The sequence below is a fragment of the Zea mays genome, chromosome 10 (assembly GCF_902167145.1).
Source record: "Zea mays cultivar B73 chromosome 10, Zm-B73-REFERENCE-NAM-5.0, whole genome shotgun sequence".
Taxonomy (NCBI): domain Eukaryota; kingdom Viridiplantae; phylum Streptophyta; class Magnoliopsida; order Poales; family Poaceae; genus Zea; species Zea mays.
This window is the reverse complement of record NC_050105.1, coordinates 147,691,718-147,703,064: the sequence shown is the minus strand read 5'-3', so window position 1 is coordinate 147,703,064 and position 11,347 is coordinate 147,691,718. Positions and strand designations below refer to the sequence as shown.

The window sequence follows — 11,347 nt, the reverse complement described above, 5'->3', positions numbered from 1 at the left end:
GTAGTCCTTAAGGAGCAAGGGTACTTCTCAACATGGTTAAAAACGAAGCTGTCATGAAGATTTTAAAATACAAATTCAATCCTTTATGTATCGTTAATAAAATAAATTCGCAAGGCGTGCTTGAGCTGAGGATATGAGAAAGTGTATAAATTGATTCTTACAAAGTTCAGTTTCGTTTGTCAATGAGTTGCTTGGATGTTCATTTTCTGGTGCTTTTGTCTGCAGAACCTGATCTAAGGAGACTATAGAAGGAGGGGAAATGCAGAAATTGGGGAAAATAAAAAGGAAAGCACAGAACCTATCCTCTGGCCGATTTGGGATAAGTGAAAATGGGTAATGGGACTTGGCAAACACCGAATAGAACACAAACCCAACAGGTCAGATGTGTGGAGCTGGTGTGCTGCCCAAAGGGAATGTGGGGCCGTGGGGTGTCGAGGGAATAAGAAGATGGGAAATTGGGGAGACAGCCGAAGCGGAAGAAGGCAGATCCGCCGCAAGCACACAACTTGGGGAAAAAGAAAAGCGAACCTTTTTTCTAATTTGACAACTCGAGGAAGAAGCGGAGCCGATGAAGAAAGCGACGAATTTCTCAGAGCGGATGATGTCGTAAGGACGAAACGATGGAAGATGAAGCAACTTGAAGATGGAAGATGCGGATGGAGCGAGGAGGAGGAGGGACGAGATGGCAAGAGTGAGGAGAGGCGGTCGCAGTCAAAGCGTCCAGAAGTCTCGAGAGGCGAAGGTAACGAGGGAGTGAGGAGAGTCAGTACTAAAGTCTCGAGAGGCGAAGGTGAGCCATTGATTTACAATCAAGTAGCTAGGAGAATTTCTACCGACGTGGATAGCGTCAGTAACACCGTTTTGAAACGGCTTTCATATATCTACTATATAAAGTCTCAACAACATACTTTAAATTTTATCCTATCTTATACTCCATTTCTTTTTCCAGCCATATTAATAAAAAGAAAATTCCAACGTACTATTTTTTCATTAATGTGTAGAAGCAGTATTGGACTGGTTGGGAGTCTGACGGGACCAGCGCATTCACCATAGCTCGTACTGTAGCATGGCAGGAGGCAGCGTATGTCAGCCAATAACCGATCGAGCGTCCAACCGTCATGCGCTACCGTATACAGCAAGCGCCAGAATTGGCGGATCAGCTGCAGACTCTATTTTAGCGGAAGTTGTTGGAGATAAAAACGAGATTGGGAAACTTTAAATTTAAAGTATTTCTTGCTAGAGATAGTAAATGGTACTCTATGTAAATATCGATTACCGATATTATCAGTATGTATTCGAATTTGATCCGTCTAAACGTGTTGATATCTAATTTATATTTGAGTCGGTATTCAATATTCAATTCGTATTTTATTTATATCTATATTTATACACTTAAAGTTAGATATTGAAGATATCAATATCTATGTAAATCTTACCCGTCACAAATCGATAATACTGTATCCCATTTGAATAGGAAAATAAAATAAAAATTAAAAATAAATATGAACCATTAATATCAGTTCGTAGCCCACACAGTCGGGTAAGAATAAAAAAGGTCGCCCTCATCCAATCCAATCCAACCTGTCCACTTCCGCTCCACAACCCCACGACCAATAAAAAACCAACGGAAAATATCGTACAGCTGACTGGTCCAGTAGATTAGATGCGAATGAATTTAAAAAAACAAGGGGATCACGGAATCTGGGCCCACCGCTCCCTCGCCCACTTGTATTAAAAGGAAGGGCCTCCATCTCAACTCTCATCCATCTGCTCTGCTCCGGTCCGTTCCGCTCCTTCCTCCCCCTATCTAGCTAGCCTTCCCGTTCCTGCATCGCGGCGGAGATGGGCGCCTCCACCACGCCGCTCGCGTCGGCGGCGGCGCTGCTTCTGCTGCTGCTCGCGCCGCTCGCCGCGGCGGCGGACAGCATGTCGATCGTCTCCTACGGCGAGCGGAGCGAGGAGGAGGCGCGGCGGATGTACGCCGAGTGGATGGCGGCGCACGGCCGGACCTACAACGCCGTCGGCGAGGAGGAGCGCAGGTTCGAGGTGTTCAGGGACAACCTCCGCTACGTCGACGCCCACAACGCCGCCGCCGACGCGGGCGTCCACTCCTTCCGCCTCGGGCTCAACCGCTTCGCCGACCTCACCAACGACGAGTACCGCGCCACCTACCTCGGCGTCAGGAGCAGGCCGCAGAGGGAGAGGAGGCTCGGTGACAGGTACCTGGCCGGCGACAACGAGGACCTGCCGGAGTCCGTCGACTGGCGGGCCAAGGGCGCCGTCGCGGAGGTCAAGGACCAGGGCAGCTGCGGTGAGCTTCCATATCGATCTCCGCCCTTCCACTTTCTTCTTTTTTTTATCCCTCTCCTGCTTCTGAATCAAGAATAATTCTAGATAGAACATGGGGAAAACTGTCAAGTCTGCTCATCCACAACTTGCGGTAGTTTGTTACTGTTATCCACATGAACAGAGAGAGAGAGAGAGAGAGAGAGAGAGAGAGAGAGAGAGCAGGGGACTAGCTGAAGGTCAACGCTCAGCTTCACGTTCTGCGATTCGTTAGCCGGGCACCAAAACGGGTGGGTGGTTGCGCAGATGCCACGCGTATATAGATTAGCATGCACTTGAATTCGAGACACACTAACAAATAAAACTATTTAAAAATATTCCATTTGGTACTGGTACTGGTACTGGTTCTGTGTCTTGTGCGTGGGCGTGACAAATATTAGTAGAACGATTTTCGCTACGGAAGGTGGAAAAGTGATCCGTGTATTTGATCTTTATTGCCTTGCATGAAGGGGGACACATACTATGTAGGTAGGTTCATCGAACATGGACATCACCTTTAAACCTTGCGAGGCAGTGACCTTCCTGGAAGGAGCAACCAAGAAAGATATTTACACTAGCAGTCGCTGTCTAGCTGACAAGGTGGCTGGGCCAATATGCTCACTTCATTCATGATTCCAGATAGTAGGCTCTTGGAGACGACTTTCATCACGGATTCACGGCTCTTGTGACCGTTTCACGTTTCTATTGGTCCACACCCTATTCACCGGTCACAACCAAAAAATTATTCTCTTAAAAAAAATGCTATGTCCATAAAGTGTCTAGTTTGAGTACTCTAATATTGAAGTGGTTTGGAGGGATTAGAGAGTATTTACATCCGCAATAGATAAAAAAACACTCACAATACATCTTAATCCACTCCGATTTTCTCATTACTATAGTACCTAAACTAGGTCTAAAGTGATAATGATGTTTTCCACTCTATTGCAGGTTAACTTTCACTCTTTGGAGTTTATAACTCTGACTTGTTACTTGTCCGCCTTTTTTAATCGACGTGGATGACTAAACAATAATATTGATAACATATTGGTACTGGAATCTGATATATGTTTATCTTTTCCAGGGAGTTGCTGGGCTTTCTCAACAATAGCGGCTGTGGAAGGCATCAACCAGATTGTTACTGGCGACATGATCTCCTTGTCTGAGCAGGAGCTTGTTGACTGTGACACTTCATACAACCAGGGGTGCAATGGAGGTTTGATGGACTATGCGTTTGAGTTCATCATCAACAACGGCGGAATCGACACCGAGGAGGATTACCCTTACAAGGGCACGGACGGACGGTGTGATGTCAACAGGGTATTTTTCGCTTCATGGTCTTCCTTGATCTTCCAAATATCAGTGTCATTTTTTTCTTCTTGCTGATTTTATGTGTTGGGTTCATCGCAGAAAAACGCCAAGGTTGTTACTATCGACAGCTATGAAGATGTACCAGCGAACAGTGAGAAAAGTCTGCAGAAGGCAGTTGCGAACCAGCCCATCAGTGTTGCAATTGAGGCTGGTGGCAGAGCATTTCAGCTCTACAACTCGGTAACTGACACTAACCTTGCTGCTGGGTTCATCTGTGGACCATCTCGTTAAATTCGTAGATGAATTATGGAATCAGCTAGTATCTGATTATCAGTGGGTGGGAATCAGTTGATGGTATATCCATGGCCATGAAAGAAAAAAAAAAGATGTGCCTTGAACAAGACATGCACATGATTGTTCGAGTCGAGTCACCTAATTGCTTTTTTTTAAAAAAATCTGCCTTGAACAAGACATCACATCTCTACACTCAAGGTTATTTTCACTGGAAGGAATGATTCTGTTGTCACTCCGCAAGTTGCAACTACTACATCAATTATGATACCTTGTTCATAGTTCATACCCCGACTTAGTTTACTACAATTCAGATTACGTATTGGCAACTTTTGCGATACAATAGTGCTTCAGTACCCCCACCACTTCGCACGAATCATGCTCCTTTGTTTTTCTCAAAGACTATGCTGCCACTTCTTGTGAAGCAATTTTTAATGCTACACAGAGTTTTCATCTGTTTTTGTGAGGGCTTTTGGAAAGACGTCCTTTGGTAGGAGAGTGGTGTGAGCTATCATCCACTTCGAGCAAAAGCCGAGCAGAAGATTCTGAAAAATGTTTCCCTTGCCATAAAGTTAAATAGGCATTTTATTATCTCATCCTTCGTTGTTGTCACTATTAGTGTCAACTCCATGAATCATCTGCCTTGTACTGGTGACTAATCATCTTTTCCTGGCCTCTCAGGGTATCTTCACAGGAACCTGTGGAACAGCGTTGGACCATGGTGTCACGGCCGTCGGCTACGGCACAGAGAACGGCAAGGACTACTGGATCGTGAAGAACTCTTGGGGCAGCAGCTGGGGCGAGTCCGGCTACGTCAGGATGGAGCGCAACATCAAGGCGTCCAGCGGCAAGTGTGGTATCGCCGTTGAGCCGTCGTACCCTCTGAAGAAGGGCGCCAACCCCCCGAACCCTGGGCCGACCCCGCCTTCCCCCACCCCGCCGCCCACCGTCTGCGACAACTACTACTCGTGCCCCGACAGCACCACCTGCTGCTGCATCTATGAGTACGGCAAGTACTGCTTCGCCTGGGGCTGCTGCCCGCTCGAGGGCGCCACCTGCTGCGACGACCACTACAGCTGCTGCCCCCATGACTACCCCGTCTGCAACGTCAAGCAGGGAACCTGCCTCATGGTAAATGCTCGGGCCATTTCATGATCTTCTACAGTGGTCAAATTCGTTTGGTTTCTAACGGGCAAATCCACTGCTTGACGAACAGGGCAAGGACAGCCCACTGTCACTGTCAGTGAAGGCTACGAAGCGCACCCTGGCCAAGCCGCACTGGGCTTTCCCTGGCAACACAGCTGCTGACGGCATGAAGAGCAGCGCATGAGAAAAACGCAGCATGGCATTAGGCCGCCAACAGCCAGCATGATTAGAGCCCCCCTGCATGCAGAATGATCACCCGGTCCCGTAGTTCACGACGAAAGCATGGCTGGGCGGCCGCTGTTTACGGATTTACTTATATCACTATAGTAGGTACTCCTCCTGTACATAAGCCTGAAAAAAAATGGGTTCAGTTGTTTATGGAACTCTGCCAAATTTGCTTTTGCATGCCATGTAAAAATCCAGCTAGCTCTTGCCAAGCTTCCCCTGCGCAGTTCAACAGGACTGCGATTGATATTCGGTGTAATGGAAGTATTTATCGGAACAATCAGCAATGTTATGCTATATTCATTTCTTGGACGTGAACAATAGATTGGTCGATCCCAGTTCTCAGAGCGGTGGCGCAGGGGGATGGTCCGTCTGAGGCCTTGCCCACCACCAAACAAGAGGAAGCGGTTCTATTTTTAATTGTTGTGTTTTTCTTTTTTATCGCTAAATCTTCTCTTTATACGTAAATATTTATTTGATAATATCCTAACTAAATCAATCTGACTTATCCCTGTTTTATCCTAACTAATCAAATCAATTTGGCTTATTTTGTTTTTATCTTATCAAATCAATCTAGTTTGTCCTTTTCCTAACTAAATAAACAAATCCAATCTGTTCGTACTTCGTACTGTTCACAAGGCATTGTGTACTGTCCACAAGACATTGTTTACGGCTAACAGCCTCTCGACCGGCTCCACTTACCAGAACAATACTACGGCCCTCGAAGACAACTCGTCCTCAATCTATGGTGGTGGTCATAGCTGCAGATGATGATATTTCGAAGCAATTTTCTCTTATCCTCGTTTGTTCCTTCCTTTACTTTAGATAAATACTCGAAAATCCCCTTACAATTGCAACTGGTACTCAAAATACTTCAATTGGTACACGCAAGAAATAGACCAATTCGGCAGCTTTTTGTTCAATTTTTGATGGAGTAAAAAACTTCTCATCAGTACGAGTCAAGGGAATGACCCTCTGGCCCCGGATTTCCATATAAAGGATACGACGAGGATAAAGACCATCTTTAACCTGAATTCTAATTGATTGGATATCCCGCACAAGGAATTGAAGGAAGATGCGACGTTTTATTCCAGGGAATCTCCAACGAAAAATGCACACTATTCCCTCTTTTCTATGGAATCGGTCATAACCACTACCTACATTCCATAAAATAGTGCACCACAAATAGGATACATGGGCTTATAATGACACCATCCGGATGGTCATGTGCGGAGAAGACGATGTTCCCGTGGATACATGAGCTTATAATGGCACCATCCATACGACAGAGTTACATGTGTACAATAATCCGTGACGTCCACTGAAATGGAAAATCCGGGCCGGTGAAATCTCATGGCCACGTTGCAACGTCATGGTAGACGGGCCTTGCTTTTGGTATTGTGGATGCACGCCTGAAAGGCCAAGCAAGCAAAACACCAAGCACCTTACCAGCTGATTGCCTGTATGGGGGTCGGTCAGTCTCAGTTGGATGGATCAAAGCGACATCATCCATCGAATTCTCATGAAACTCCCGTCAAAACTGACTGACCTTGTAACACCGCGACTTACCAATTTATGCCTATAGCTGAAATCCATTGTGACATATAATAGGCTTATATTGGTAAATGGACAGAGCAACTGCACAGCGTTTCGCCTCAACGACATTTCAGTGCATGTGCACAGGCAGGTAGTCCATCCATGTGGTCGCGGGGGTTTCTGTTCTGTTGCAGCGTCATCGTCGGCTGCCGCTGTCTTTCCCTTGTTCATGCAAATAAATATTCCGGGGGTGTGTTTGCTCCTCGCACTCGCACATATACCTGTACATGTGGGCCGGCCTGGCCCGGCACGGCACAGGCCCACAAAAGCACGGCCCACAAAAGCACATATCTAATTATGGGTCGTGCCGTGCCAGCACGTGTGCCCAGTCATCGGCCCACGGCACGGTCCACAATTAGTTATGTGTGCCAGGCCGGCCCAAATAGCCCAAAATGCCTTAATATGCCAGACCGGTCCATATATATACAACAACAATACATAAACAAAAAGTATATAATATATATATGACCAAAATAAAACTAAGATGTTTTGTGGATGCACATTAAAAACCTTTGGTCATAAAGAAAAAATATTACAACTAGCTCAGAAATAATATTCAGTTCTCTGTTCAGTGTTTAATTGAGTACTATACAGTCATACAAAATTCATATACAATAATCATCATCACTATTCACTATCCCCATCTAGGTATTGGTTCTCGAAGGCCTATTGAAGCTCTAGATTCTCTAAGTTGTGCTAGTCATGTGAACTTTGACGAACCTTAGTCAAATACCGAGTTTATATTTAGTGGGCCTCGATGTGCCTTAGTTAAACGGGCCGTGCCAGGCCAGCCCATGGGCTTGACTTGAGGCCCAAGCACGGCCCACATATTGGGTCATGCCGGCCCAGACCTACAATTAGGTTGGGCCGTGCCAGATCTAGGCCATGCCAAAAATCGTGTGCTTTGGGCCAGCCTATTAGGCACAGCACAAATGTACATCTATACTCGCACATGCCGGTCACCAGTTCTGCTCTCTGGACCGCTGATGGCCTTGGACCCCAAGTATGTTGGACCGTTGGGCTGTACTTGTCCGGCCGATCAAGGACGAATATAGGTTAGGAGCTGAGCCCACACGCATTCTTGTACTGGCCCATCTGGATTCTGGAGCCCGTAGCAGCGAGCTCCGTTTGTGAAGCCGCTGCAGTGACAGCGAGCCTGCCCATGACCAAGGTTTTCCTAATCCTGCGTTTTGTGATTTTCTGTTGCTCGGTACAGTAAAGGTTCGAGAAGTGATGGCTTGCTTAGAAATCAGAACATAAATAAATGCCGATAACAGATAAACGAGATTAATTTTTTTAAAGGCACATGCCTTTGGATTTTGGAACATAGAATTGAAAAGAAGCGGCAGTGGAAGCGTGGAGCGATTAGAAGGCGGGCGCGTTTGAGCGATGACGAAAATAGCTTTAGCCGTAACATTTTTTGTAGAACCGATTTTTTTGATGAAACTAAGACTATTTCATAAAAACGCGTGGTAAACAGCCTGGTCTGACTGTTCAAAGAAATGTAATGTATGTAGTTCTCTATCTTTTTGTCTGGTTATTGTGTTAGAGTATAGAGTGAAAGCGAGAGACACAAATGACGATTGAAATCTTTATTCTCTTTATTGAATGCCTTGCTTATATATATGAAAAAGGTGGATCGAAGAGATAAGTTGAAGAGGTGCCTTCAATGTCTTGAAGGGATTTCTCAGCATATTTAAGGAAGAAAGGTTGACGCACATGGTGGGCCCTCCCAAAACTTCTCCTGCAGAGATGCAATTGGAAACTTCAAAATGACGATGAAATTCTTTATTTAGTTGCGCTCGAACTGAACAAACATTTTTTTTTAGATTGACCTCCATATTACCAGCTCAAAGTCGAAGATACGTACGCACGCACGTACGATTCAGGCCGCTGGGCATGCAGGCGCAACTGGCCCGGTCATATTACACGACTACACGAGGTGACGAGGGACGTGACCAGACGCAGTGGCAGGCACTGGCCCCACATCCGGGTCCACGGATGACGTGACGCCCTTTTTTCTAGATCTCTCGCGACGGAGGGGGGAGGGAAAGATCTAACCCAACTTACAAGGGCCCACAGGCTGGCTGGCCCACTGGGTCCGGGCCCCGCTAGGCCCTTGTGGTAAATATACGGGTCACTCAACGAGCCGTGGGAGCTCGATCGCGTTGCGGACTAGTAGTACTGTGTTGCCAGCACGCGCAACCGTCCTTTGCATTTCGAGTCCGTGGCGGCGGCACCGAAGTCGACGGCGCCACCAATGGCGCGTTGACAACGGGGCACTGCCAGCGAGGATTGCCGGCTCGCAGTCGCAGGTGGCAGCATGCCATCGCAGGAGGCAACAAGCCCCAGGCCCAGCCCCGCCGTCACCACCGTACTAGTACAGCCAAGTGGCAACGAAAGAATCCCCATATTTTCTTTTTTTTTTTCCTCTTCGTCGTCGTACGTACTTTGCTGCACACTTCGTTTTCTTAATTAATAGAAACGCACAGCACGGTTCAGTTGGTATATGTTGGTGGTATACGTACGACTTTAGTTATCTGCTTATACGCAAGGCTCTTCACACCACAACAAATAATATACGTGCACGCCACAATTATTATGATGCTGGAGTGTGAGTCAACTATAATCAGATACCACACTATAAATTAATACCATTATATTTAAATTTTTTATCACTAGTACTCAAGTGTGAATGATTATTATTGTCATTTACGTTATATTTTGTGAACCAACACCTATATGCCTGTAGTGTCCGTACGTTGCGACGACACACAAGAATAAATATTATATTTTATCTTAACCAAAAGATCTCAACAGGTATGAGTTGAAAAAAAGAGCTAGATCCTCTTTTTTATAGCTCACTCACTCGTCCCACTTTAGCTAGCGGGATGATACTATGTATGACCGCTACATATGTGCAGCTTCCTCTCGTGTTGGGCTTGGGTGATCATGACCCATCTGTAGGGTAACAACCCACTAATAAGGCTTGAGTGGATTTCGTGTTTTTGTCTACGGGGTAACGAGCCACTGTGCTAGGGAAAGGGAATAGATCTACGTGTTTCGCACATAACACAGGACGTCCGTTGAAACTGTTACTTTATAGTAATAGAGATTTTGTTTCAGTTTAACGTAAAATGTTCACTAGTCAAGTGCCCCTGCATTGCTACAGTCTATTTAACAAAATCGGTCCTTTCAAAAAAAAACCTTCCAACGAACAGTAAAAAAACACAATGTAAACCACTACAGAGACCGGTAGTGCTAGCAAAATGGGTTTGGAACCTATTGAATACTCCTCGCATCCCATTGATTAAGGCGTGCAAGTATTTGGAAAAGCCAACCTTTTAAATCTTTGACTAACAACTTAGCCAATATTTATAGTACGAATGCTATATACTTGGCACAATATAAAGAGGCTCGCGTGCAGCACTAATTAACAGGGACGAGCAATGCAGGCAAACGCACCGACAGCCGAAAGGGTCAACACATTTGTCGGCCGACCGCCCCTAGGATCGATCTGCCGATGATTCGCACACACGTACAAACTGCACCGTTCTCTTTGACGACAAAGCACCGGTACATACTACAGCTCTGTGCACCTAACGCAAAGAAAGAAAGAAAAAAAAACAAACTTTGAAACCGGCAGTTTGACGACGCTAGCTCCAGTAGTTGAGAACGATGAGTGGGACACACGCAACTTCCGTTCCTAGGACGGTGGATGACTCGACAGAGACTCAAGGACCGTCGTCACCATCCATATCCGAACAACGATCGAGAAGGCAAAAGGCAAAATGGAAGAGCGGCTCCTGGGAGCGGGAGGGGTCATATGCACCACACCAGAACAGAAGGGACGCTGGGAAACGACCATGTGTGCCGCCGCCGTATGAATGCAGCGCAGGATTATTGGCTGGGTTCTTCTCATCCTCTGCACAGAACGCATGCGATGCCGATGCGGCGATGCCAGGTCGATCGGGTTGAGAATTTGATATGATGATGCCAGCCTGACGTCGTCGCCATGCACCACCAGCTAGCCTGTCGCTTGTGTGGTGGCCCGCCGGCCCCTGCGGGGACTGAACATGCGACCTTCAATTCATTCGTGTCAAGTGCTTAGCCGGAAGCTCTACTAGCTAGCTACTTTTTCCAACCGTAGTAGTATCAAGGATTTTTTGCGATTTGTTTATATGCCTGCCTGACTGCCCCACCGCCGGTGATGATCCGAGGAGCCTCTCAACCTTATCCGTTGCTGAAAATGACGCCGCTCCGGCCCCGATCTACACAGAAATGGAACTGTCCTGTGGCAGCGCAAGTGGGTGAATAGGGTAAGCCACACGCCGTACGTCAGTGGTGAGTCGGCACAACCGCACATGTCAGTGATGTCACTTGAGGGCATGTACAACCCAGATACGGCTGCACGGTACTCCAAGTATAAGACACAGCTAAAACACAACATAATACA

At 46.5% G+C, this 11,347-nt stretch overlaps 1 protein-coding gene across 1 annotated transcript; it reads left to right on the top strand.

The window, feature by feature from the left end:
* Positions 1-1,765: 1,765 nt before the first annotated feature.
* On the top strand, positions 1,766-5,360 carry LOC100283284 (cysteine protease 1). The gene is made up of 5 exons (NM_001156186.2): positions 1,766-2,311; positions 3,407-3,642; positions 3,733-3,873; positions 4,606-5,055; positions 5,141-5,360. Exons 1-5 carry the CDS (start codon positions 1,843-1,845, stop codon positions 5,252-5,254), a joined length of 1,410 nt encoding a protein of 469 aa, NP_001149658.2. The 5' UTR covers positions 1,766-1,842; the 3' UTR covers positions 5,255-5,360.
* Positions 5,361-11,347: the final 5,987 nt, after the last annotated feature.